The following is a 27,728-nucleotide window of genomic DNA, read 5'->3' on the forward strand; positions in this document are numbered from 1 at the left end:
TTTCATGTGCAGGTTTGATCTTAGAATTGTAAATTTCCTTAATCTTGAATCGGTCTATACAGAGAGAGACAAAATCTTATAACTGAATGCTCTACTTCTGCTGTTCCCATAGAAACGTGCAAAAGGAAGATCGCTCACCCATGGCTGGAGAATACAATGAATACAAGCACATTAAAGCCAAGCTACGGCTATTGGAAGTGCTCATCAGTAAAAGAGACTCCTAAGCTCAGCTGGGATTTACTCTACTAGCCAAACAAGGACCAGCAACTGCTATCCAAAGCAATAAACTGTGTACAAAGACATGTTCCTCTTTGTTATTGACTAAAGGCACATTTGGCTTTTAAGGATGTCAAGACTTACCTGGTTCACCAGATCTACAGTGCTGTTTGTTCCACTGTACAGGAAAAAGGATTTGTTATCTGCTTTGGACTTGTTTTTTTTGCCTCTGCTACGAGGCCGTGGATTTCATAATACAATCAGATTACTTGTGAATCTCCGATCTTAATTCCCTGTTTCGGTTATATTTTGTGTTGTATTATACAACAGTTTGTATAGACTTTAGCTTTTTTTCGATATGTATTTAATATTGCTGTCATATAGAAACAACTGTGTTTTCGCAATCAGACATAAGCTTTGAAGAACATTGAGATAATGCATCTTAAATCATCGGTGGATCTACTTAGAGATGAGGAGAGTTTATCATTATAGGAACTTTTCGTATTTGAAGAAGATAACCGATTTGTGGAAGGAAGGCTCTCCGTATATTATTTTTCGTTATTTACTGGTACCATAATTCTTTATTTTGAACATTAATGCTTCTGAGAAAATGTATTATTTGTACATGTTCATTGTCAATGAAAGCTCTTTCTCCCCCTATTAAGACCATTTACTAAGCTAGAGTTTACATTACAAAAAAAAAAAAAATGTGCAAATGAACAACTATGAAAAAAAATCTGTTGCCATTTTCTAATGGTGTAGAAACTCACAAACAAAGGTACTAGAATTCAGCTTTTATTGTTATTGCTGTAGGTTTTTTTTTTTTTTTTTACTCCAGTGTCAAATGAAACTCACTGTTTAACAGTGATGAGGGTGGATTGAATCCCCTCAAAACCATCTCTATTGTTAAAAAGCAATAGAAGGCAAAACAGTGGGGCGTCACGGAGCGTTTGCATCTTGTAAATGCAGACACACAGTGAGCACATCACCACCTTCTCTTATTCTCCAGATTGGAAAATTGTAGTGTGACCTTTGTTTTTACAGAACGTGACAAGGCTGATGGATAAAGATGAATAATGTGTGTACATTTTAGTACATGATTGTATTTGTATTTTGTATATATGATATTAAAAAATAAAAACTATTTTTTTCTGAATATACTGGTGTTGGGTATTTCAATGTCATTCAGTGCAGAAAATGCCATGACGTTTGTAATACTCTTGAAGTGAAATAATTTTATTGTTCTCAAAAAAAAAAAAAAAAAAAAAAAAAAAAAAAAAAAAAAAAAACCAATATATTCCATTTGAAAGCTATAAAAGTAAATATACTTTACTAAAATAACAATGCATTAGTAGCCACTAAGAAGCCCTTGTTTGTATACATTGACAGAAAGGAATAAGTTGGATGGAAACACTTCTTTAAATGACCTTCCATCAAGTACAAACAAATACATCTCATGCAGCTAGATGCAAAACGCCACAGCAAACACCTCACCGTGGTCCTAACAGTCCTCTATCATCCAACTGATCTTAAAAAACACAAAGGTAAATAATTCTGATCCATTTTCAATAACAACCCAACATTAATGCTCCACTCAAAAAAAGTAGAAAGCAAATCCCCTTTACAGCATATGACCTTCCTGTGAAACAACAGGAGGGATTGAATTGAAAGCGGCAATGGATTGACTGGAAGAAGAAAACAGCTGTTAGAATATTCACATTTGTTGGATTAAAACATAATTACAATCCCATAACTAATACACGTACATCAACCAGTAGTTATTGCTGGATTTGTTCCTCAATGAAATCTCAACTGATGTCACTTTAAAGGGTTAGTTCACCCAAAAATGAAAATTTTGTTTATCTGCTTACCCTCAGGGCATACAAGATGTACAGTAGGTGACTTTGTTTCTTCAGTAGAACACAGAGAGATTTTTAACTCAAACCGTTGCAGTGTCAGTTATATAATGGTAATGAATGGGAGTCAAGGCTTTGAGAGTCAAAAAAAAAACGAAAAAACAAATTAAAACCTGCGGCTCATGATGATACATTGATGTGTAAAGACACAAAACGATGAGTCTGTGCAAGAAACTGAACAGTATTTATATCTTTTTTTTACCTAATGCACTTTAAGGCTTTATGGCGGATCACAGACTTATAAGTGCATTACTGCCAGTTATCTCTCAATAGGACCACTCTTTTTTGCCACTCTTAATTGCCACTCTTAATTGAGATTGTAGATAGAGTGTCAATGGTCCATTTGAGAGATAGGTGGCAGTAATGCACTTATAAGTCTGTTATCCACCATAAAGCAAGAAGACGACGACGCTGTTGAGAACGCGTTTAGGACAGTTCGGACATTGCAGTGAATCAGTGGTTAAAAAAAAATCTATATTAGTAGTTTTTTTTCTAGCACAGACCGATCGTTTTGTGTCTTTACTCATCAATGTATCATCACGAGCCACATTATTTAATTTGTTGTTTTTTTTGACTCTCAAAGCCGTGATTCCCCTTCACTTCCATTATATGACTGACAGACTGCAACAGTTTGAGTTAAAATCTTTTTTTTTTATTCTACTGAAGAAACAAAGTCACCTACATCTTGGATGCCCTGGGAGTAAGCAGATAAACATCAAATTAAAAAATTTGGGTGAACTATCCCTTTAAGAGAAATATCAGATTTTTACCTATAGTTATTTAAAATATTTTTTAAAAGCAGCTTCGCCATTCAACCTGAACATGAGATGCTCATGCATGCCAATCTTTAATAAGAGACATTTTTATGCTAGTGGTTTGCTACTCTACACAAAAGGAAACCCAGTGGAATGGATTCAGGAGGTGCGAAAATGCATAAAATCCTATAGGAGTATGGACTGAACTGGTGAAGCTTGGAAAAAAAGATATTATTTGTCAAGTTAAACCCTTTAATGTATTGCAGTAGTGTCCAATCCTATTCCTGGAGGGTCACTGTCCTGCAGAGTTTAGCACCAACACTAATTAAACACACCTTAACCAAATGTAATACAAGGTTTGCGGGATTACACAAATCTTCCAGGAAGTTGTGTTGGGATAAGTCGGAGCTAAACATTGGCCCTCCAAGATCAGGATTAGACATGTATATCCAAATGTATTTGGCTTGAAACTGGTGTACTGTGCTGATTGGGCTTTATTTGAAAAGCCTCCAATTTGTAGGGTTGCAATGGCTCTTTCTGAATGGGATTAACCACTCATCTGTGGTCAATAATGAGCATTTAGTGGGTGTTATATATGCTTTAACCAGTAAATCTGTTTAAAATTTGTTTATTTCCTTCCAGAAATTCAAACTGCCAAAATAACTGTGGTGTACAAGCTTGTTCTTGGAGAAGAGTTGAGTTTCATTTCAACCAGTTCAAAAACACTTGACTGGAAGCGTCTAGTCAATCCAAAGATCTTGATGAGCTGGTTCAGGTGGGTTAAATTAGGGTTGAAGCTAAACTCTGCAGGACAGTGGCCCTTCAGGAACAGGTTCTGACACCCCTAGCAAAATAACGTGGTCTAGACAAGAGCAACCTATTGGTTTTAAAATCTGATTAAAAAATAATTACATTTACGAAATATAAAGATCGCAAATTAATTTATTTTACCAACAACTCAATCCAAATCTTAAAATGTATTTGTGTCAGTTAAAAAAATATTCTTTAAACCAAAAAGCAAAAAAAAAAAAAAAAAAAAAAAAAACTGTGCACATCTCAAGATTCAACCAAACAAGCAAGTGAAAAGTCTGTAAAAATAAGAAAATAATAGATTTACTCATACGAGACTCCGGATATGCTCGTCTGTGGTAAAATAAATGCGAGAGCAGCGTTCGTTTCCATTTCTCCACAGGTTTAAAGTGCAGTGTCAGCATACAGAAAGCAAACTCTGTAGATCTCGCTCAGACCAGACTGAAGCCCTCGTACTGCTCCACGGCTTGCGTGAGCCGGTGCCACAAGGTCTCTTTGGTCTGGTAGCAGGGCATGTCCAGCATGTTATAGCAGGTGTGGGCCACAGGAAGGTAGTGCTCTTCTGCAGCAGTGGATTGAATGACGATGCGTAGACTGGCCATGCCGTGGATGGGGATGCGGTCACTGCCTGTCAAAAACACTGCCGGAAGGCAAAAGCACTTATTTGGTCTGCGTTGTAAAGATGCAGTTGCATTAGCACAAAAAAAAAAAAAAATGTCACTAGTCCAATGATGTATTTATGCGCAAAGCACCACTTACACAGAAGTCACAGCATATCAGTGTTGACAAATCAGAACTGGGCTACTTTTACACTGTTGCCACAGATTGTTTTTTAGTCTGCAGGTTAAAGCAATCCCCACCCTCCAGAACTCAATTTCAACTGAGACGGCCTCCGACCCTCATGGAAAAAACGTGACTGGGCTAGATTTTAACAGTTGGGCTGGTTTTGTTTTGCAGACATTGCAATTCTGCAGCATTTCAAAGCAAGCAGCATTCTGTGAAAAACTTGGTGCTGGCGCAAAATCTGCATGCGGGAATGTTTCTCCCTTATGTGAAATTCCAGATTATGTGAATTCCTTTTCAAATGACTAGATTTTTACAATAAGCAATAGTAAACATGACAGCACATTAAGTTATGTATTTATCATTTAACATGAACATAGTAATTTTATTTTTTGATAGCCCTATAAAAAAAAAATAAAAAAATAAGACCAACAAATACTTCTACAAATATTTTTGTTTTGTTCATATGGTGCCAAAACCAAGGTTAAAATTACCCTAACTGCAAATTAATAGAAACTAAACTGAACTAAAATTAAAAGTTACAAAGAAAAACTAATACAAATGACAAACATACATAAAAAAAATAAATAAAAAAAAAATAAAAAAATTAAGTAGAATTAAAATGAAAATTTTGCTTTGAATTTTCATTTCACTTTTGGTTTGAACAGGTCTTTACTCTAACTTTATATTCAGACAGTTGTGTATTATATATACAATAGTAACAACCGTTACAATGTTGACTCTCACTTACATAAAAACTGTTTCTTTTTCTCCAAGGGAAACTCATGAAACACCTCCCAAAACATCTTAACCGTTGGGTGTGATGCAGAGAACTCGCCCTTGTAGGAGGCATTCTGGGTGAAAAAAAGAAGAGATGCAACACAAGGCATTAACATAGTGTCTTAAGACAGTGCAGCATAAGCTGTATGAAACGTGCCCCACCTTCTCCATCTCCTCCCAGTTGTAGTTGTTGTTTCCCACCACCATGGCCATGAGCTCAGAGGGCTGGAAGAGAGAGAGGATCTCCCCACCACAGACCTTCAGGAAACCACTGGAGAAGGCCGAATACTGCTCCTGTACGGCATCACTGAACACATACTGTAAATACGCCTGAACAAACTCCTTTCTGAGAGACAAACACAAAAAAGACACACTAAAGTGCTATATATATTGTATGCATCTAGCTTCTTATGACAATTAATCACATTTTATTATTAAATAAACACGTTTTTAAATTCTTATTACTGTAAAGTAAACAAAACCTCACTCATTACATTAATGCAAAAATAATTATAAATATGGTATTAACTGATTGTATTTTTTTTTTTCTCTAAATCATGATATTACAGTCATTTGATAAAGATAAAGAACATTATATAATGATAATTCCCATTAGATAAAAAAGCAGTTAAAAATACTGTACAAATAGTAAGAATCTAATTTAAATCACAGAACGAAATTAGAATATATAAATAAGATTTATTTGAATGCATTGCTGAATTGTCATAAAAAACTGATTTTGTGGGCCTAAGAATTAAAAAGCTTAATTTTTGTTGATTTTGTTGCATCTAGAACAGGGCATGATCTTTTACATTCTTGTCATATCTGGTTAGAACATTGTGTTGGTTGCCCTGAAGAGTTTACCTATTATTATCAATTTTACTGTACATGCCACTGAAAGGGAATGTTGAACTAAAATGTTCCCTTTAGGATCAATAAAGCATATCAGATGAATGTAATCCAGTGCACAACTGCACATATTCACATGCACCAGACTGAGTGAATTAAGACATGATCTGTGTGTGTGTGTGTGTGTGTGTGTGTGTGCATGTTTTTGTGACATATCAGGACACAACTCAGTATAATGACATGGGTATGACACAGGCATTACAAGGAGAGGGTGACTTATGAGGACATAACCCATGTCCCCAATTTTCAAAACGCTTTTAAATCATACAGAATGAGTTTTTTTGAGAAAGTAAAAATGCACAAAGTTTCCTGTGAGGGTTAAAGTTAGGTGTAGGGTTGGTGAAGGGCCATAGAACATACAGTTTGTACATTATAAAAACCATTACGCCTATGGGATGTCCCAACTTTTCACAAAAACAAACGTGTGTGTGTGTGTGGTGTGGGAACGGGCCTTGATCGGAGCTCAAGATGACTGGCCCTCAGCCTAATCTTACTGTCAGACAACAGGACACAAACACACACACACACACACACACACACAAATGCGCGCATATTTCAAACAAATACTATTTTCTTAAACCATTTTATTTTCCATACAATCTCCGCTTAATGTTTTTCCTGAAATGTAACCTTGAATGCAGCAACAATTCTTCATACATCACAAATGTACGTGCATTTAAATGCCTTTTTTTTTTTTTTTTTTTTGGTCTGGATTTGTGTTTTGGATTGTTTGGATTTGTGTGCTGGCCCATCTGTTCCTGCAGCTTCTAAAACCTTGCAATTTCGTCCCCACTGACAACACACACACACACACACACACACACAGAAATATGGAGCACAGGGAGGAACAACATGACCTCTTTCAGACCTTTATTTAAAGAGACACACACACCTGTTTGTCTTGTCCACAGCGATGGTCTTCCCGCCCTGTATCAGCTCTTTAACCTCCGTTATCCCATAATACTCTCTCGTAATCTGTGGTCATAGTTGTTACATTTTGTCATTCAACACAATTTCCCCTTCATCCCAGTTAGTATGCAGACGACACATTCCACAAGGAGAGAATCACTATTCCACATTTGTGCACAAATATCTGAGAAACATTAAAAAGCGCTGATTCACATTTTAAATAAGGTTGGGTAAACCAAAAAACATCTGCTGAATGTCATTCTATCATCATAAAAATAGGAAATGCTGACGGGACATATGGCAAACGAGCAAAGGCTCTTTATCTTCCAGATTAAAAGCGCACACATCAAATCAGAACCATCTTTGTAGCATGTGTGTGATATTAAAGACAGGTTGAATTTATTTACTAAAGCAGAGACTTGCTTCATATGAATTATCAGTGATGTTACTCTAATCAGACAAACGCTCTTGACTTGACGTGGCCTAATTTGAGGGCTCCTGTTTAGTTTAGTGTCCAGCAACTTACTGCAAAGTTCAGACAGAAGGTCTCCTCCACATCGCCCTCATACTCCAGCAGCTGCTGAAGACTCCTGCAGACAGGTGAACACGTACAATCACAAACAGTTCATGAAAATCTGAAGCAGCCCTACAGTTTTGGAAAGCGTTCTCACTGAGGTCTCATCGACAGGCATTTAATTATCTTTTTTCTTCTGTAAATCAGAGCTCACCAGCTGCAGGGTATAAAAGCAAACCCCAGACTTACCCGAGGAGGACAGGGGCCACACATCATCACCTACTTTAACAAATGAGTTTTCTGAATATATGACTCTATAAACCATGTATAAATCATGATGTTTGCAGGGATTTTTACACAAGCGGTCATACAGAAGAAAGATTTACATGTTTATAAGCTAGCTGTATGAATATATTCAGTTTACATTTAAAAGAAGAAACATGTATAAGTAACTTAATGCCTTCTTGCATACTGATGTTCATTTCTGCCATGGTAAAAAAATTAAAAACAATTTATATATACATACATATATATATATATATATATATATATATATTATCAGTGATTAAATATCAATGATTATATATATATATATATATATATATTTTTTTTTTTTTTTTTTTTTAAGGGATTTAAATAGTCATATATAGTCATAAAAACTAAGTAAAAAAAAAAGAAAGGTGAAATTTTAACAACCCTGGTCTGCATTTGTGTACTTGGCACAGGTTGTATGTACATATTGCGTATAATGTGCAGTGTTAACTGTAAGTATGTCTAATAGTACACTGTGTGTACTGACTATATGCATGTGCATATTGCACATTTTCACCTGTTGAAGTCTGTATGGTTATATGTTCATTGTTTCTGCAATTTCTGCAGCAAGCATCCAAGAGTTTCACATGTGCTGTGGTGATGTGACAATAAAAGTGACTTGACTTGTTTATCTTAAAGTCAAATAAAGTAGAAACTTAGCTTCCTTTTCAATTTGAAGTTGCTGTAAATCTCTGTATTTGTTCCTGAGCTGTTGATCAGATAACAACCGTCCACGAGTGAATCCAACAATGTGTCAAACACATCTAACTGAGTGGAAACCAATTAATCCTTGATCCTTTTAAAGGCATTAGCACACAATCAAATCATCCACCATGGGCGGCTGTGCAATATTTGCTGATGCTGGTCTTAAAGTTATAATTGCAAGGTCAAGGTCTACTGATGGCTGCTTTCATAAGAAGACGCGACTCAAAAACTATGTGGGAACAGCCTTGAAACCGCAAACCACCAACACGATTACAGACTTGAACTGGCCATCAACTCTGGGCTGGCTTGTTTGCTTCTGCAAACAATTAGTGGTCTAATGGTGACTCACAAACTTGAGCAGTTCAAAAAGCTTTTTGGGTGGCTTTTAATTAACGTTATAAAAAACAACTTGTTTATGTAACGCAGTGGCAAAGGACACTGAGTGTAGGGCTAAATTAGACTAAAAACAGTTGCTCTTCATTGATCTGTGCAGTCTGCTCAGGACTTCGATTTCTCAGTAAAGCCTCGTGGGGGGGAGGGGTTGGGATACAGTGGTCTGTGGGAGGCCGAGCTGATTTGATTAGCGAGTGATGGCTTTTTGATGAAAAACAACAACATGATGCCTTCAAGGGCTAAGTGGTACGAGTTTAGATAAAGATAGGGCTTAATTTGAACAATCTGGATCCAGCACCTGTGGATCCTATTTTAAACGATCTACCATCTCATAGCAAAAAGGTTGTTTTTTTGGTAAATGTTTCGCCTACTTTTATTTCATTTTGAAAAACACTTTTGGATGCACAATGCAAAGTCAAGAAAAGCATCATGCTGCATACCTTCCCTCTGTAGGCGAAAGCTCTTTCAGGTCATCCAGTGTAGGCAAAACTTTCAGAAGCTTTTTGTAGAGCACCAGAGGAAAGTGCAAGTCCACCACAGTGGAGTTATAGATGGCCAAACCACAGATGATCCCAATCAGGTGGAACCAATTGTGTTCCACAAAACACTGCAATGTAAAAAAAACAGGCATGTCACCAAGAATCCTTTATCTATCTTTCCATAACAACCCTTTAATTATTCAAAAATGTTACATTTCGATTAACAGTTTTGCACACAGCTGAGGTGTTTTGGAGGTCATCATTCCATACAGAAATCCTGCAGGATCATCATGTTTGCATGAAAACAGCCGAACTGGCTCAGATATTTCAATATCAGCAGGCTGATAAGATTATCTGTTGATGTTCACATTCACGTGGCACTTGTCTTGAAAAAGTTGCTAACAAGAGGCTAAATAGGTCTATTAGGGCCCTATGATTTAAAAAAAAAAAAATAATTTACTGTGTAATGCAGAATGTCACGGAATTTGCAACATTTTGGATGGATACATAAAAAGTAGGTCAGTACACTTAACGCACAATATGGTATGGACTAGAGTAGTGAATGTTAAGCTGCAAAAATACAATTTAAATATGAATCCTGCTTGTTCTGTGTGAATGAATGGCACAGACACATGGTTTCAGCCTCTGCTGCCTCTGGTTTCATGTGTATTCTGCCTCTGCATTCTCAATATACAAGTATATGAACACATGAACATGATCTCTAGAATTGCTCTGAGAGTCACTACATGACTCTCTTACATTTTACCACTTCTTTTGAGTAAAACTATCACCACATCACATACAAACAGAAACCAGTCCCCTGGCACTCAGAAGAGTCACCTCTTTTAGTGAATTTAAGTCAAAACTTAAAACTTATTTGTTTAATCAACACTATCACTAATTGATGTGGAAGCAATCAAAAACAACAAAAGAGCAATGCAAGTAACAAGTCTCAGTTAGCTTAATGCAGTACATGTAGCTAGGTTTTATTATATAATAAATAAAAAGAAAACAGAATAGAAAAAGATTAGAGCAAGCTAGTGTTAGAGGCATTTTTTGCCTTTAAATGTATAATAAAAAAATAGATAGAATACAAAAAGATTAGAAAAGCTAGTGTTCGTTTTTTCTTCTTAAATAAACAGAGTGCAAGTCTAAAAAGGACAATTTTTTTTTTTTTAATAATGGAATTAGAATAGAAAGTGCTACAGTTAGAGGCTCAAATAAAGATGGAAGAGATGTGTTATTAGCTGATTATTGAAGATGGCTAAGGACTCAGCTTCTTGGATTTAGGCAGGTCATTCCACCAGGAGGGAACATCTGATTAAAAATTTGTGAAAGTGATTTTGTGCCTCTTTTGGATGGCACAATAAGTAAACGTTCACTTGCAGAATGCAAGCTTCTAGAGGGCACATAAGTCTGAAGTAATGAATTTAGGTAAAGGGGTGCAGAGCCAGTGCTGGTTCTGTAGGCAAACATTAATGCCTTGCATTTTATGCAAGCAGATATTGGTAGCCAGTCCAAATAAGTAAACAAAAGGTGTGATGTGCATTCTTTTTGTATCATAAAATGTTTTATCTTGCTGCCGCGTTTTGATAGAAATGACTGGAAGACCTGCCAGGAGAGCATTGCAATAGTCCAGCCTTTACAGAACAAGAGCTTGAACAAGGAGTTGTGAAGCATATTCAGAAAGAAAGGGCTTGATCTTCTTGGTGTTGAATAAAGCAAATCTGCAGGACCGGGCAGTTTTAGCAATGTGGTTTGAGAAAGTCAGCTGACCATCAATCATAAATCCAAGGTTTCTGGCTGTTTTTAAAGCGGTTATGATTGATGTAACTAACTGGATGATGAAATTGTCATGAAATGATTGGTTTGCTGGAACCACAAGCAGTTCTGTCTTGGCAAGGTTGAGTTGAAGGTGATGGTCCTTCATTCAGTAAGAAATGTCTATTAGACAAGCTGAGATGCGAGTAGCTACCGTCGGATCATCAGGATGGAATGAGAGGTAGAGTTGAGTGTCATCAGCATAGCAGTGGTATGAAAAGCCATGTTTCTGAATGACAGAACCTAATGATGCCATGTAGACAGAGAAGAGAAGTGGTCCAAGAACTGAGCCCTGAGGCACCCCACTAGTTAGATGTTGTGACTTGGACACCTCACCTCTCCAAGATACTTTGAAGTACCTATGTGAGAGGTAAGATACAAACCACTGGAGTGCAGTTCTTAAGATGACCTTTGCCAGTAGGGTTGACAGGAAAATCTGGTGGTTAACCATGTCAAAAGCAGCAGACACATCCAGCAATATAAGTACTGAAGATTTGGATTCCGCTCTTGCCAGTCTTAGGGCTTCCACATCTGAGAGCAAGACAGTCTCTGTTGAATGTCCACTTCCGAAGCCAGATTGGTTGCTGTCGAAGAGGTTGTTCTGTGTGAGAAAGGCAGAGACTTGGTTGAACACAGCTTGTTCAAGTGTTTTTGCAATGAAAGGAAGAAGGTAAAACCGGTCTGTTGTCCTCTAAAAGAGTTGGGTTAAAAGTGGGGTTATACGAGCCCGTTTAAATGCTGAGGGAAAAACACCAGTTAAGGGATGTGTTGGTGTGAGTGAGTGCACGTACAACTGCAGGAGAAATGGATTGAAGGAGATGAAATGGAATAGGATCAAATGAGTCAAAAGTAGTAGGATGATTAGAAAGGATGAGTTTGGAGACTTCTGCCTCAGAGAATGAAGAGAAGGATGTGAACAAATGTGTTTTTGCTGGTAAGATGAGCTTGACAGATGGTCGTGTGGAACAATTATGCACAAATGTTTTGAATTTTATTAATGCAGAATGTGGCAAAGTCCTCATCTTTTAGAGATGCTTTTGATTATTCATATTTAATTAAACCATTAAAATGTAATTCACAAAATAGTAAACAGAATTTGATTAAAAATAAAAAAATTCTCATGGCCTTAATATGTTTGTTAAACTTTAAAAAAACTGCTAATATTGTAAGCTTCATGATTTAAATTAGACATGCTTTTTTTCCCCATGCAATTTAAATTTAACCATTAACCTGTTAACTGTCACTCACGTTTTTGAAGATAGACTTGAATGTGCATGATACAAACCTAAATTTGTATAATTCATGACTGAAAACATTTTGTAACATGATTTTGATGTGCCATTTACATGGTAATGCAATGTCTGATTTTAAAATGGGTTTTAAAGGATGAATTTTGAGATTTTATGTTTTCAAGTGATATATAACTTCTGATGATTCCTAAAATGTGATAGAGGCAATGAGGAAGTATTATTTTTAAACAAAGGTCAAAACTCCTTTTGTAATTTAGATTTCTGAGGGTGCACTCTTGTCATAAATTCATCTATTACTTTTCCTACATAATTTTCAACAAAAAAAATTGGTAAAATATATATTTGGGAGTCTTAGACCTTTCCAACGATATATAGTTTGTCAAGATTAGATTAGATTTGATTGTAATATAGTATAGTCAACGTAGGCGTCCCGTATACGGGACGGGGTGACATTTAACAGGTTAAAACAAAGTCTAGAAAAAATAAATTGAAAATCAAAATCCAGAAAAATGAAAGCAGAAAAAAACTACATTTGGAGAATGTAGAGCTGATGGATGTTTAATGGTGGTTATGTTGAAATCATGCAAACATGGTGTGATTTGTACATTTAGCTTTTTTACTTGTACTAAGGATTCAAAATTCAGAAGAGGTGTATTAATTTGTGAAGATTACCATGATGAAAAAAAAAAAACAAAAAAAAAAACAAAAAACTATCTTTTGTTGGTAACAGAGCTAATTCTTTGCAATAATCCAATGGAAAAATCCTATTGGGTTTTTGTACAGGGAACCTGGCTGGCTTACAAAATCAATGTCATCACTGCAGCACTGTATTGTTACCTGTGAACCAAATGCAATTCATCCTTCAGGCTCTTCAAATCAAACATTGCAACTAACATTAAGTACTGTACTGGAGTACAGTGCATATGCAATTAAATATCATTTTGCATTCAAATTATGTAATTTCATCAGGTTTACTATAAATCGTTTTCAGTATCTTAGAATTATGTTGAATTTTATGATAATAACTAAGCTGAACTCACTTTATCAGAGAACCACAGAAGATTGGACTCTGAATATTGGGTGAACATGCCATAGATTGGATCCATCAGCTCTTTAAGCAGGAGCAGGAAGAACTCCTTAGTGACTCCTCCTGCATCCACAGCTTCCTCTCCATCAAAGATGACCTGCAATGATCAGTAAATCTCGGTTAGTCAACTTATGTATAAGTGGGCGGTCTTGGCCAAAATATGCTACAATATATACCAGACAACAATCCATAAAGGCAAACCTTAAGCGGCTTCTTCAAGTCTACGTCATTGTAGACTGTGAGCTCCCGGAGAGCATCGCTGACTAAGTGGTTCCTTCTAACGTGAAGCACCATGAAAGGGTTTCTAGCCAGCAAAGGTTCCATAGTCAACAGCATGAAGACGTTGTGCAAGTTAGCGCCGCTTACTGCCATCTGAACATTAATAAAGCAGGTAATACTAGTCAAAGAGGCTGAATAATAAGAGTCAAGAATCAGAAGTAATAGCAGGCAGAGCAATTTCTCTGTATCCACTCGGAAATCAACAGCAAATCATGACTTTACCAGGCTGTACCATGGACTAATGCAATATGTACTCCTTAACTTCCCATTATGATATTTTCTGAAATAAATTAAGATTTTTATTCAGTAAGCATGCATTCAATTTGTTAAAATGAATAGTACAGACTCCCACAGAAAATCTATTTCAAATAAATGCTGTTTTTTTTTTCCTTACCGTTTTTACGTTTATCTATTAATCAGAGAATCCTAACAGAAATGTATTGCAATTTCCTCAAAAACATTAAGCAGCATAACTTTTTTCATGATTGATAAGCAATGTTTCAGATCAGCAAATCTGCGTATCAGAATGATTTCTGAAGGACCACGTGTCTCTGAAGTAATAATGCTGAAAATTCAGCTTTACATCACAGGAATAACTTACATTTTAAGAATTTTTTACCTGCATTTGCAGCTCAGCATCTGTTTGCAGCACGGTTGTCTTGGCTTGCGCGTTCAATATGAACGGATAGGCACATAACGTGACAGAACCCTGGGAAATAAGATTCAGATTATCAAGCTGAGACCATCACAACTGTCAAAAAATACATTTACAAAGAGCTATTTAACCAACATACCTGCACTGGAGGGTATCGCATTTTCTACGACAAGACAAAACAATGAATAATGTTATTTTTCAGCTCGGTATAATCAAAATTTGAGGCTTTTTTTTTGTGTAACCGTGACATTTTGTATGCACAGTGCGGTCTAGCTCATGTTTACATTAACATATAGCTTTTGCAGTCCATCTACGGAAAATCTACATATGTGCACTAATATACGCACAATATCAGCTTTGCGCAGAAACCATTTGAGGTAGTCTTCCTGGATGTCCACCAGGGTGGCGATGTCAGGGATGTAGAAGTGGTTGTATTCCACACGACGGGCTTTCAGATTGACCTGCACCAAAATATTTGGATCAACACTTAGTTTATCATTTAACAACGCAAGCTAAATTACACAAGCCTGTCCGCAAAAACAGATGAAAAACAGCAATTCAGCTCTGATGCTGGGGAATATTCAACCTAATAGCTTATTAATTAGTTACTTATAAAACAGTTTTGTGGATTTTCGCCGTACCTTGTGTAGCTTCTCCAGCAGTCGCAGGGCAGCGCTGGTGTAGCTCTCCAGAAACACAGGCATCAGGAGCGCCTTCCCGCCAGTCAACAGAAACACAACTATGCTTTTGTACATCTCCACTAGTCTGGAGAAAACCTCGCAATCCATCAGAGACCACCAGTTATCTGAGAAACAAGAATAAGATTCATTTCAAAAGCCCCTTCGATCTTGAACTCTGATAAACTTTCCAGCTAAGTAATGAATGATGTTTCTAGGCAGTGGAAGATGTGCATACCGAGGACTTTGCTGGGGTTGGCGTCCAGTCTGAGGATGGCCATGGCTAGAGGGATGGTGAGAGAGATGTAGTTTTTGGAGTCCTGGAGGGCGGGACATTCAGACAGGATCAGGTAGATCCGCATGGCTTCCACGTCAGGAGGAGAGCAGGTCAGCTGGGGGATCAGGAGACTCTCAAAGCTCTTCGTGGCCTTGAACACATTTATGAGCCATTTATTATTAAAACATACACATAAACAGACTATGATCAGTAAGATTTTTCCCCCCCTGACGACAGTATGAAGTATGCCATCACTAGGAGGAAGATCATTTGAAATCAGCATCAATATCATAAAATATAGAGTGTGCTTTAAAATATATTTTAACACAAATTATCTCTTCAATTTAAAATATATATATGTGTGTGTGTGTGTGTGTGTGTGTGTGTATGTGTATATATGAATATAAATAAAACACAAACGTGGGTGAAATGTTCAAATATCATGTTTTATTGTTATGTTTTTATTTCATTTTATTGTGTTAGCTGTTTTTTTTTGTATTTTTTAACCTAATCAAAATAACCCAACTTCAGTTTGATTGAGAATAATTGGAACGCACACCAAAAAAACATGATTTTTTAAAATCCGTTTCTGTAAAGGTCTTACAAAAAAATTAGGATTTCAAATAAATGGTGTTTTGATTTTATGTTTCTATTTGGCTAAGAATCTTGAAAAAATATATCCACAAAGATAAAGCTGTTTTTTTTTTACATTCTTAATATTTTGATTTTTTTCAACCATTAAGCAGTCCGTCCAGAAAAATCCATGATTTTGCGGCACGTTTTCTTAAAAAATGCAATGGAATATGTGGGATATTTTTGCAATTTTATGCGATGAGTTTGATAAAAAAAAAAAGAGAAAAAAAAGGTGATTCCCCCAACACCTTTTTCTCACTAGGCTACTACCTTAATGTAAAGAGTAATTTGTTATTACTTCCTATGATAAGTGAGCATACTAAATCACAGAATATTTAAGTTGCAATCTCTTACTGCAACGTAAATTATTTTACATACTACTAATAGAATTACAACTGTAAGTTTTTGGTACCGTTCTGTAACAAAAAAAGTGCAATCTTACAACTGTAAAGTTGCATCAACTTCTGAATGAAACTACAACAGTGTAAGTAGCCTAGTGAGAAGGGGGTGTTGGGGGAATCACCTTTTTTTCTCTATTTCATCAAACCGCAGTTTTTGCAAGTTCTCGCAATATAATTTGGCTCCACTGTCATGTAACAAATCGGGAAACTGCTTCGCGTGTTCTTTTGCGCTTATTTTTGTTGGCAAATAAGAATGATTTGTGCGCTTCAAGTTTCACCCTGGTTTCACCGCGGGGTTTGCAGATGATGTTCACGTCATGTAATTACGTCACTTCATAAGGTTCCCATGGCAATAGGGGGAAATGCAACATGTTTCATCTTTCTGCTAATATATATGTGAGTTTTTTGCAACTAAAATACAGGGATTATGAAATCATGGTAGCCCCACATATTTTGCTTTCTGAAATCGGTAATTTATGCGGCAAAAGAGCGGCGTATTTGAAATTATGCAACCCCGCATAAATATGCGGCCTTTGGCTGATTATGCATTAAATCAAGCGATCGCATAATCGCGTTTTTCTGGAGGGACTGATTAAATCAGCATATCAGACTGATTTCTGAAGGATCACGTGACACTGACTGAAGACTGGAGGAATGATGCTGAAAATTCAGCTTTGCATATCTGAAATAAATTGCATTTTAAAAAATTTACAAATAGAGTTACTTTAAAATGTATTAATATTTCACTATATTACTGTTTTACAGAATTTTTACCCAAAGATAATGCAACCTTAGTGAGTATTAGAGAAACACTGAAAGAAAACCTACAGACTGCAAACTTTAGAACAGTAGTTTATAAAAAGGAGCTATGATTCCTTTAATTAGAGTTATAACAACAAGTATACCAACTTTCACCCAGTAACACACACAAACAAGGCTTTTATAAACCTAATAACATCTGCAGCAGAGTCTGCAGTGCTGTAAAGACCTAAATAAATGAGAAGATGAAGTCAACATTTGAAACGCACAAACCTGCTCCAAAAGTCTTGCGAAGGCTGGTTTCATCAGCGTCTCAAAAAGCAGCTTAACAGCATTGAAATCGATGCCCGGGACTTTGGGGTTGGTTTTGAAATGCCCGTCATCACTGTGAAAACAGCAGGTGGAAATTAGTATCTAAACGCTTTGAAATAAGTCGTAAAGCTACACAGTATGAAATCTGATATTGTACTAATCTAATTTACTCATTGAAGATTTTAGAAACGGTTTGTGTTTGCTGAATTAGTTACTATATTAGTTAAAACTGTTTTGGAAACACATAACGGTGAGATTTAGCATCTCCAAGCAAGTGCATGGGGACTAGATAAGGAACAGATGAACAAATAGATGGATCTGAGGTGAGGAGATTTAAGCTCTTTCCTCTCCATTGCTCTTTATTGGTGCCTGTCGCTCTGAAGGGATGAGAGCAGGATCACACGCTGGGTGTAAATACAGAGCCGCAGGTGTTTAAGCCTGATGCTGATCCCTGCACTACAGAGAAGTGAACCCCACACGCACGAGCACATGAACCAGAGCCAGTGTGTTTTAAGCAAGACTCATCTATAACAAATGACTGGTCACAAACAAAGTCGGGTTTCAAGTTCAAGTCCAGTTTCAATGAGATGGCAAGATATGTTTAACCTTTACATTCAATCCAATCCGATTCTAATCATTTAGATTCCATTTGATTCCTTCAGCTAAATCCAATTACTGATTTGATTTGACTTTAATAGAATCTGGTCCATTTGAATTTGATTTGATCAATCTGATTCAACTTGTTTCTAATGTATTTAATTAGATTTAACTGGATATGACTGATCTGATTCATTATAATTCAGTTTAGTTGGATTTGAGCAATCTGACACATTTCAAATCAACTCAGTTCTTTTTATTTTTTTTCAACTTGAGTCATCTAAAAAGTGTTTAACTATTAATAACTGTTTTGATTCAAATCCATTCGATCCGAACTTAATCAAATACATTCGATTTAACTTGATTTGACAGATCCAATGAATTCATTTTAGTCAGAGGTTAATTGTGGTGCAAATGTCTAAAAGTACAGAAACCTCTTCTCTTCAAATGAATTAAATAAACCAGTTAAAATAAATGCTATAAATGTGTGCTATAGAGTCCATGGCACCATGTGTTGCTCTAAACGCTGGTCAACCCAGCATTGGGACATGTGCTCAGAAGAGTTTTAATCACATACACAAAACTGCATTTTAAAATGAAGATTTGACCTCACAACCCATAATGCCCCGTCTGAACACCAGCAACATCAGTTGTACCTTATGTAACCAGATAATCTCTTAAAATGTTCTCGGCTGCAGTGCAGATTATGAACATCGAGGACTGCACCAGGAAGAATGAGGCAGAATGATTCTCTCATCAGATAAAGATATCCATCAAGTCCCATTTGCTCTGTAAGAGACACTGTTCTTTTACAGGAAGAGCTGTAACCAGGAGCTCTGCTTGTGTCTACAAAGAATTTTCCTACTGACGTCAAGCTGAAGTCACCTGTGGAAAAATCCCAAGTGCCCTGCGCTCCATGATTATCACCCTGTGTGCATACGCTTACTGACAAGACAGAAACATCTTAACTGCTCACCTTTGGTCCAAAAAGCTGGCATTCCAACACGCAATTGAGGAAAACAGGAGTATGATGTCACTAGATGGGGAGGAGTCAAGAGATTTGAATCCAGCATCAACATAATAATGAATATTTTATATAACATTCTTGAACAGATACATCACAACTGACCTCATATATTAAAAAAAAAGAATCAGTCATTATTTAGCAATTCTTTTCCGCAAGGATGTATAATATCGATCAAAAGTGACATTTATAGTGTTACAAAAGATTACTATTTGATATAAATGCTTTTTTACTTTCCATTCATCAAATAATAATTACTGCTATCACGCAGCACAGCTGTTTTTAACACTGATCATAATAAAATGTTTCTTGAGCAGCAAATCATCATATGATGATTTTTTGGAATGATTTAAAAAAAATATATATATATTTTGAATTTTTCAAAATTTTTGCACCATTTGGACTTGCACTATTCATTAACTGCTTGTTTTCTATTTTGATAATATTAATAATAATAATAATAATAATAATAATAAACCTTGCTAACTTTTTATAGCACTTGCATATCATGGAATTGCATTTTATCTTTGGATAAAAGTGTCTTCTAAATGAATACATGTAAATATAATGATTTCTGAAGGATCATGTGACACTGAAGACTGGAGTAATAATGCTGATAATTCAGCTTTACATCACAGGAATAGATTACAATTTAAAATGTATTCAAATTGAAAATGGTTTCTTAAATTTGCAATAATATTTCCCAATATTACTGTTTTTACGATATCCTTATCAAATAAATGCAGCCTTGGTGGACACTTTTGGTTGCCAAGTGGAACTGTAATCTGTAATCAAACCGGATAACGTCACACACTCACTTGGTGATGCTTGAATCGCTGCTGTCATGAAGCTTCATCCTCCAGCGGTCCAGACTCTCAGAATTAATCAGAGCGATGCTTTTGGTGGCATTCATAATGCGGAAATCCTCGGGACAAGATGCACCCTGTTTTCAAACACACAAACAAACACTTCGAAACATTACGACCGACCACAGGTCACAATATACTCCAAGTATAAACACAATAAGACGGTTTTAATGGATTAAGCTTTAATTGGTGTAATTAGGAAGAAACAAAACATATGACATCAGTGAGAGTCCATTATATTGATGTAACCACTGCGGTGATGTTGATGCCACCATGTGGATAAGAGAAGGTACTGACCTCCTAGCAGCAACTTTTTTATTTTTTTTATTTTTATATCTAACAAGTGTAAAACTGCCTAAATGTAAATATTAAAATAACACAGCAGCTAATAGTAAGAGGTACAGACTCACTATACTTTATAATTTGTGAAAATATATTGAAGAATGCACTAATTTATTGAATATTCTTGTAAAGGAAACCTATCCAAACAATCAGTACAGCATCAGCAGCCTTGTTTCACAGCTCTAATGACGCTCCAGTGAAAATCAGCACGGTTACCTCCTTAGTAGACAACAACAGGAAATTGTGATCGCCTCCACTGTGAATTTTACGGATGGTGCAGCGCTCGCCTTCTGTAGACAAAAGACATAAGTGGTTTCTTTTACACAGTAGCTATATAATAACCAAGCATATGAAGGAGGAGTGTTAGTTATACATGCGTGTTATTAATGAGTTCAAACTTATCAACCAGGCACAATGCATACCTACTTTATGCTAAAAGTGTTCAATCATTTTAATAGTGTCTGCATACAGGACAGATGACCTTACAAAGGAGAACTAAATAGACTCGTTTTTAAATAATTACTTCTTTTTTTTTTTTTTTTTACAAACTGCAAAGTGCATTCAACCTTCTGTGTGGTCATCAAAACAAAACAACACTTTCTCACACACACGTAGATTCAAGGCCATCAGATGAATCACAAACCAAACTACAGATACTCTTCAGTGCAGTCTATTTATATCTGACCATCCCTGCGTGGAAACACAGTCTCTATAACAATCCCTATCACTCCAGTTAGAGGACTAATTATTCACTCTCTCAAAAAAGCAAACCCTTTGTATCTGCTTCAGATGGAAAACCATTAAAGCATGGCACTGCAAAACAAAACACTCGACTACAGTGACACTGAATGGAGGTTTTTCTTTCATTATAGCCATGTACATTACTAAAATACATATGAGTGTGCTCAAATTTACCTCTATTCAAAATACAGAAAGTCACGACAACGCACAAATAAAAGAACACAGATCATTTCCATAATGACCCACACAACGGAGCGGCAAAAATCAGAAACTACCACAGCCTTGTCATGCGCAATATGAGATAAGACGTTAAATAATGGTGCAAATCAGTAAATTAATACTTGGCTTGTTAGAATCGATTTTGATTCTTTATTTAATCTATTAAAACATGTGAACATACTTGTGTGTGTATTTCCAATGCACAGGGGTTGGATGTTTCCGACAGGAAGTGGGCTCTTAGCATTTCCTCTGAGACCTGTACCCAGCTGGCCCTGAGTATTGCAGCCGAAAGCGTAAAGCAGTCCTGTGGAGGGCACGAATGCCAGGGTGTGGTGCCTGTGACCAAATAAAACATTCATTTGAAAAGAACAGCATTTTTTAACATTATAAATGATGTTACTGTCACTTTCAATCAATATAATGCTTCTTTGTTAAATTAAATTTATATTGTATTATTGATAAATTGTTTTAAAACTGTATTAAAAACACTACGGTTATTCAAAAAATGCTAAAAAAACATGTGCATTATTCATACGGTGTTTGGAAATGACACAAAATTAAAGCTATCAGCACATTCCCCAATCTAAAACAGATGGACACAGGAATGTGCAGCTTGTCTAGTGCATATACTTACCGCCCACAAGCGATCTGAGACACCTCAGTGCCCATGAGCTCCATAACTCTGCGTGGAAGAGGCTCGTTTCTGGTGGAATCGTGGCCCAGCTGTCCTCTTGAGCCGTTTCCAAATGTGAACAGACCCCCTTCCTGAAGCAAACGCAGCACAAACAGCAATGCTTCAGTGCTTCAGGATTGAACAGGACAAAATACAATTGAACAACTTTCCATTTGAACCTACTATAGTTCGGGAATTCTGATCGAAACATTTTCAGACGGTAACTAAAAACAGAATAATTGTTAAACTAATAGATAACTACAGCAGTTAGACTCAAATTCAGACTTTTACATTTGGATACATATGTAAAATATTGCTAAAGGGCAACAGTGTTTTGCATTAAAAAACAGGTTTTTCAGCACACTGATCAATACCTTTGTCAAGGCGGCAGTGTGCTCCTCTCCACAGCTGATGTACACCACCTTCTGTGAGCGCAGGAACTTGATGTGACAGGGAACAGCCCGATCTATGAGATCACAGAGAAAAATCATGCCTCTTTTAATCCTATCCTCTAAGTACTGTTTCAAATCCATTGCAGAATTCAAACCAGCAATGTTTCGGTTACCAGATTTTGAACCTCTATGTCAGTGTGTTTTTCACCTTGCTCGTCATTGAGGCCCAGCTGCCCGGCGCTGTTCTTCCCCCAGCCGAACACGGCTCCAGACAGCGACAGGGCGAAGCTGTGGTCTCCTCCAGCGCTGATCTGAGCCAGTGGGATCCCACTCAGAGATTTGAGCGGTTGAGGAGACAGAGTGCTGGGCTCTCCCTTCCCTAATCCCAGCTGACCGCTGGAGTTCTCTCCCCATACAAACAACTGACCATCTGAGACGAGGAGGACAGCGGGAAACCTCATTTACCGGCACAGCAGAAGTACAGCAGAAAACAAAACTATTCAGAAGTCTCCACTTACCTTTTGAAAGTGCTATACAGTGTTGGTTGCCACACATCACTTGTGAGATTCGATGCTCGCACAACTTTTTAATCAACCTAAAGAAATAGATACTCTTCATTAAGAAAGAAAGTTCTGGATGACATGTCCCAAGAAGTGTACCTGGTAAATCAACTGATGAACAATAGAAAATACATAAATGTTTACATATTCATATAAAGTGATGACTAACGCCACATGGAAATATGTTTTTTTTTTCTGTTTCTGCATCAATTGTGGGAGGAAATCTGTGAAATGTGGAGGAATGGATGATAAATGTTAAATTTAGAGAATTCAACATTTTGTTAAAGTGACAGATTCATTAATGATCAAATTCATTAATTATCAATTCCATTTAAAAGCTCAATTTAGTCAAAATTCAATTTTAAAAATAATAATAATTTATATTTATTTATATATATATATATATATATATATATATATATATATATATATATATATATATATATATATATATATATATATATATATAATAAAATTATGTATTTTAAGGGAGCTACAAATCTGTGCAAAATCCATTGAAGAAGGTATTATATAAATAAATAAATAAATAATATGAATATCCCAGAAGTTCCTTACATATTCCTTGTTGCATAACCTGCAATTTTGTGGGATGGATTTTTTTTTTTTTTTTGGTGCATTACGGAATTAATTGATGAATTAATGGATGAAATAAATTAAGTGAAAAACTAAGAAAAATTATAGAAAACAAAAACATTCCTTTTTTTATATAAATAAAAATATAAAATAATTATACAATTTGTTCTATTATAATAATAATAATAATAATAATAATAATAATACATAGGAAAGTCATTTATGATTATGTAAAAGGATCAAAGTTCCAAGCAGGTGGATACATTGTTGTAATGTAATGTTGTAAAAAGTTACATATGCTGACTACTTTATATTACATGAATCTGAGAGTACAGCACTATTGTTGGTAACTGAAAGAAATCAAATAATTTACTTGCTCACGAAGATTCTCACAATCACAAAAGGCCAGTGGACTTGATCTCATCACACCACAAAACCAAATAAATAACCCTTAATCATTAACTCACTGACCACATTGCGCTCATGAAATCATTCACATAACAAGATGACAAGTGATGTCCGCATTCAAATGAAGAGCTGCGTGTCAGGAAGTGATGTTTTATCTGTTGTGGGTTATTCAGCAGTACTAGAGCCACAACAGATCAGAAGAGCATTCTGTAATAGCACATTATATCCTAACTATCATGAAGTCCAAATCACTTGCGTTCGGGAGCCCCCTGCGGTGTGAAAGCCCCCATGCTGGGACCCCCTCACGAGCACGAGGCAATTAAATCCTCATTAGATTCCCCTATCTAGAGCAGACGCTACAATGCAAAGGAAGCAGCATCTGAGAAAGCGTTTGCACCACTAAAAAGGAACGTATAAAAGAAATAACAGGAAGCAATGCATCACATGCTTGAAACTTGAGTGTTGAATGTTCTCATGTACAGCTGAAAGTTTGCAGATCACCATATATACTGTAAAGTTCATCAAATGTTTTTATTTATTCACAAAATCTTGCATGAAGTGTGTAACATTTCACCTGGGCACACGGACTGCCTCTTCAGCCGTACCCAGACCGAGCTGCCCTCCTTCTCCGGCCCCCCAGGCAAACACCTGCCCCTGCTCGTTCACCGCCAGAGAGTGAGCCTGCCCACACGACACGCCGGCGATCTTCTGAGCATCCAGAGCTCCTACCAGCTCTACGAAAGACACACAAACAGCCATTAGATTGCAATATCACTCTCAAGGATGGCTGCTTGATAGATGCATCATTCATCATTCAAGAGCTTTTCACTGTAGCACCAAAAAAACAACAACATCTGAATCTATATAATCTACAATCCTGACGGGGGGAAAAGAGAATATTTGCTCAACGTCTGTTAAGAATCCCATGCTTAACATGTAAATAATAGCCTATACAGCTATTTATAGAACCACACAAAAATGCATTTCTTCAATTCTGCATCATTCATATATGATTCATATATAGTTTCTTGAATCAGTATCTGCTTTCCGCACTGGACATAGAATAGATTTAACCAAGCAGTAATGCTTTTTTTTTCCTCTAATGTATCAACTAGTTTCTTGGCTTCATTTACACCTCCCTCCTACCAACTCACTAAACAGGGCCTTCTATCGAACAAAAGGTGCCATCTTATTAGCACAGACATTTCAGAGTCCGTCTGCTACTTGGAATTGTTTTCTTATAAACGGATTAGCAGCCCTGGACTGGTGAGTCCCAGTGCATGCTGGATAAAACTAGATCTGCTGTCATCATTGACCGTAAATGCAGTTGCAATAACAATAATAGCATGATCAAACAAGAAATGTTTTATAGGACTATATCCAGGGCAAATGACTGGTTTGCTACCTCATTTCTGAGAAAAATGATGATGAAAAACCAACAGTCAAACCAAAATGTATTCAGACACCTTCAAGATTTCTCACATTAGGACGGTTTATTCACTACAGTTTAGAAAATGGTAATAAAATCTGAGTTTTAAACTGTGTCGGAACAGATAATGTCAGGTAACTTTGTGAATTAGGTTGAATAGCTGTAAGCTGTTAAATTTAAGTACACAATTACATAATACCAATTTATGGCAAAGGCACATTATAAACATTAGAATCAACTTTTAAATAATTTTAAATGGGTTCCAATCATTTGAAAATAATGGAATAATAGGTGTGGTGTGCATATTTAAATCTAATATTTAGCATCAGCTACACAATCCTAATGTCGAAGTCCATTTGTAGATACGAGCATCAGTTTATGTCAGTTACCTGGCCTCCATCCTCCCTTGTCATGGCCCAGCTGACCGCAGCTGTTGGAGCCACAGGCGTAAACGCTCCCATCATGCAACAGGAAGAGCGAGTGTTGGCTGCCGCACGCGACTTCTTTAAGACCCCTCCCGTCGAACATGCAACAGCTCCTCGGCTCAAAGACAGCCACCTCCGACACCCCGATGCCCAGCTGACCCGAGCCACTGCTTCCCCAGCACAGCATCATGATTCACACATAAAGAGGGAGACAGATGGAAGGATCTGGAATCAGGGAGAGCTCCTAGGCTGTTCCGCCTTGCCGTCTCCGCCTGTACGTGACGGATCTGGAACAAAACGCAAAGTCTGGCATGAGATGCTGGAAAGCAAATAGGTGAGTAATCAGTAGAGGGGAAGGGAAGTGGTCACACCCCATTCCTCTTTCCATACTGGGCAGTGTGTGTGTGTAAATGACAGCTAGTGTGGACAGCCGGGCCCTTGAGATGAGAATGCAAATCATAAACCACCTGGTGTGGTTAAATAAAAAATAAAAAAAATACAGATTTACCAATCCAAAACCTACTGAATCATCAATTTTCATGGATGCACAAAAGTTAAGTGTGTGTATAGGTCTAGGTAGGGGACAGATTTGTGTACTCATTTATCATAATCGGGCGGACAAAATATTTGTATACATTTACAATTTGTTAGCAATATATAACCATGCTTCTGTCATCATGAATATTACAATTATTTTAATGTGCTTCACAAAAGCATTTATTTTCGCCAGGCAAGTTCCGTTGTTATCAATAGACTGAGTTCAATGGAACTTAGGACTATTAGCTAAGGGCGTTTTGGGGAAACGTTTTAATCGAATTCTGTCGAATTGTTGGTTAAGGCAACGTTACGTTCAGAACCGCTGAATCTAATTTTCAACGGAAATATTTTTATATTTATAAATGGGTACTGCTGAACGCTAGAATACATTTTCTATAGAATCATAGGCGTGTTCTTAACGTTCGAATCATATTTTTGAGCATCATGAACCAATTCAGAACGTTCGAACCTTATTGTTGGGACAAAATATACGTTAGGCGCGTTTCGAAATTACTAATTATTTAGAACATGTGTGCGTTCCGAACATTCGACTTTGTGCGCGTTATTGGCGCGTTCAAAAAGTTCGACATTCACATCGATTTTATGAACGTCAAGGGCGTTTTCCGAACCTTCTAATAAAAAGTGCCTATGATGGTCAGAAACGTCTAGTTAACGTTAGGTATTAGAAACAGCAGAAATCTTTCATATGTGGGTCCAGTCCAATCTGAGATTGGCCTGCAAGAACAAGCCTGACACATTTCATGTCTTTAATAAGCCAAATCATGATGTAATTCATATATTGCAGATAATAATCCTCAAACATCTCATCGGACTGTGCATGCGTTAAATACAGTAATTTACCTCAATACTAATATTCGGGATAATATCAGGACAAACTGACACATAACTGCGCACTGACACTCACTAAACTGTCATCACACAAACGCCATGCCCTGTCTAACACAAGTCAGAAATAAACAGGTATTTAGGGAGATGATTTAAATCAGATAACTTTACCTGGTAATGTGCATTGCGTCTCCTGTTTATTTTGACCGTATGTTACTGGAATGGTTTCAATTTAATGGGTCCCACAAAAACAAGGAAGTTACGAGATTACGTCGTCACTGATCACGTGACTTCTGTCAGCCAGCTCTGTCACTAGAGGGCGACGATGGGTTCATTACATGAATGTGGTGCTGATGTGCACATCATGGAATTAATATAGTTTATTAACAAATGCTCTGTTGGAGACTGGTTTGATTTAAAGTTTTGCCATCAGTAATTGTACA

The 27,728-nt window shown here is 36.7% G+C and overlaps 2 protein-coding genes across 2 annotated transcripts in view; one reads left to right on the forward strand and one right to left on the reverse strand.

Annotated features, from left to right (window-relative positions):
• The window catches only part of LOC113043949 (protein FAM13A-like), a 42,002-nt gene extending 40,630 nt beyond the window's left edge, over nucleotides 1-1,372 (forward strand). Inside the window, exon 25 of the mRNA XM_026203502.1 lies at nucleotides 113-1,372. Coding sequence (XP_026059287.1) covers nucleotides 113-224 — 112 coding nt within the window. The 3' untranslated portion in view covers nucleotides 225-1,372. The remainder of the gene's footprint in view (nucleotides 1-112) is intronic.
• Nucleotides 1,373-3,913: 2,541 nt separating this feature from the next.
• On the reverse strand, nucleotides 3,914-27,584 carry LOC113044108 (probable E3 ubiquitin-protein ligase HERC3). The gene is made up of 25 exons (XM_026203733.1): nucleotides 27,457-27,584; nucleotides 25,867-26,189; nucleotides 24,623-24,782; nucleotides 23,005-23,081; nucleotides 22,695-22,916; nucleotides 22,469-22,560; nucleotides 22,056-22,186; nucleotides 21,603-21,757; nucleotides 20,678-20,751; nucleotides 20,072-20,196; nucleotides 19,206-19,265; nucleotides 17,594-17,705; nucleotides 15,489-15,678; nucleotides 15,215-15,378; nucleotides 14,921-15,034; nucleotides 14,713-14,736; nucleotides 14,538-14,627; nucleotides 13,841-14,011; nucleotides 13,593-13,736; nucleotides 9,443-9,609; nucleotides 7,605-7,668; nucleotides 7,062-7,144; nucleotides 5,423-5,606; nucleotides 5,232-5,334; nucleotides 3,914-4,337 (listed from the first exon to the last, which is right to left on the reverse strand). The coding sequence occupies exons 2-25, from the start codon at nucleotides 26,090-26,092 to the stop codon at nucleotides 4,129-4,131; spliced, it is 3,141 nt and encodes a 1,046-aa protein (XP_026059518.1). The 5' UTR covers nucleotides 26,093-26,189; nucleotides 27,457-27,584; the 3' UTR covers nucleotides 3,914-4,128.
• Nucleotides 27,585-27,728: the final 144 nt, after the last annotated feature.

This window comes from Carassius auratus, chromosome 26 (assembly GCF_003368295.1).
Source record: "Carassius auratus strain Wakin chromosome 26, ASM336829v1, whole genome shotgun sequence".
NCBI classification, from domain to species: Eukaryota; Metazoa; Chordata; class Actinopteri; order Cypriniformes; family Cyprinidae; genus Carassius; species Carassius auratus.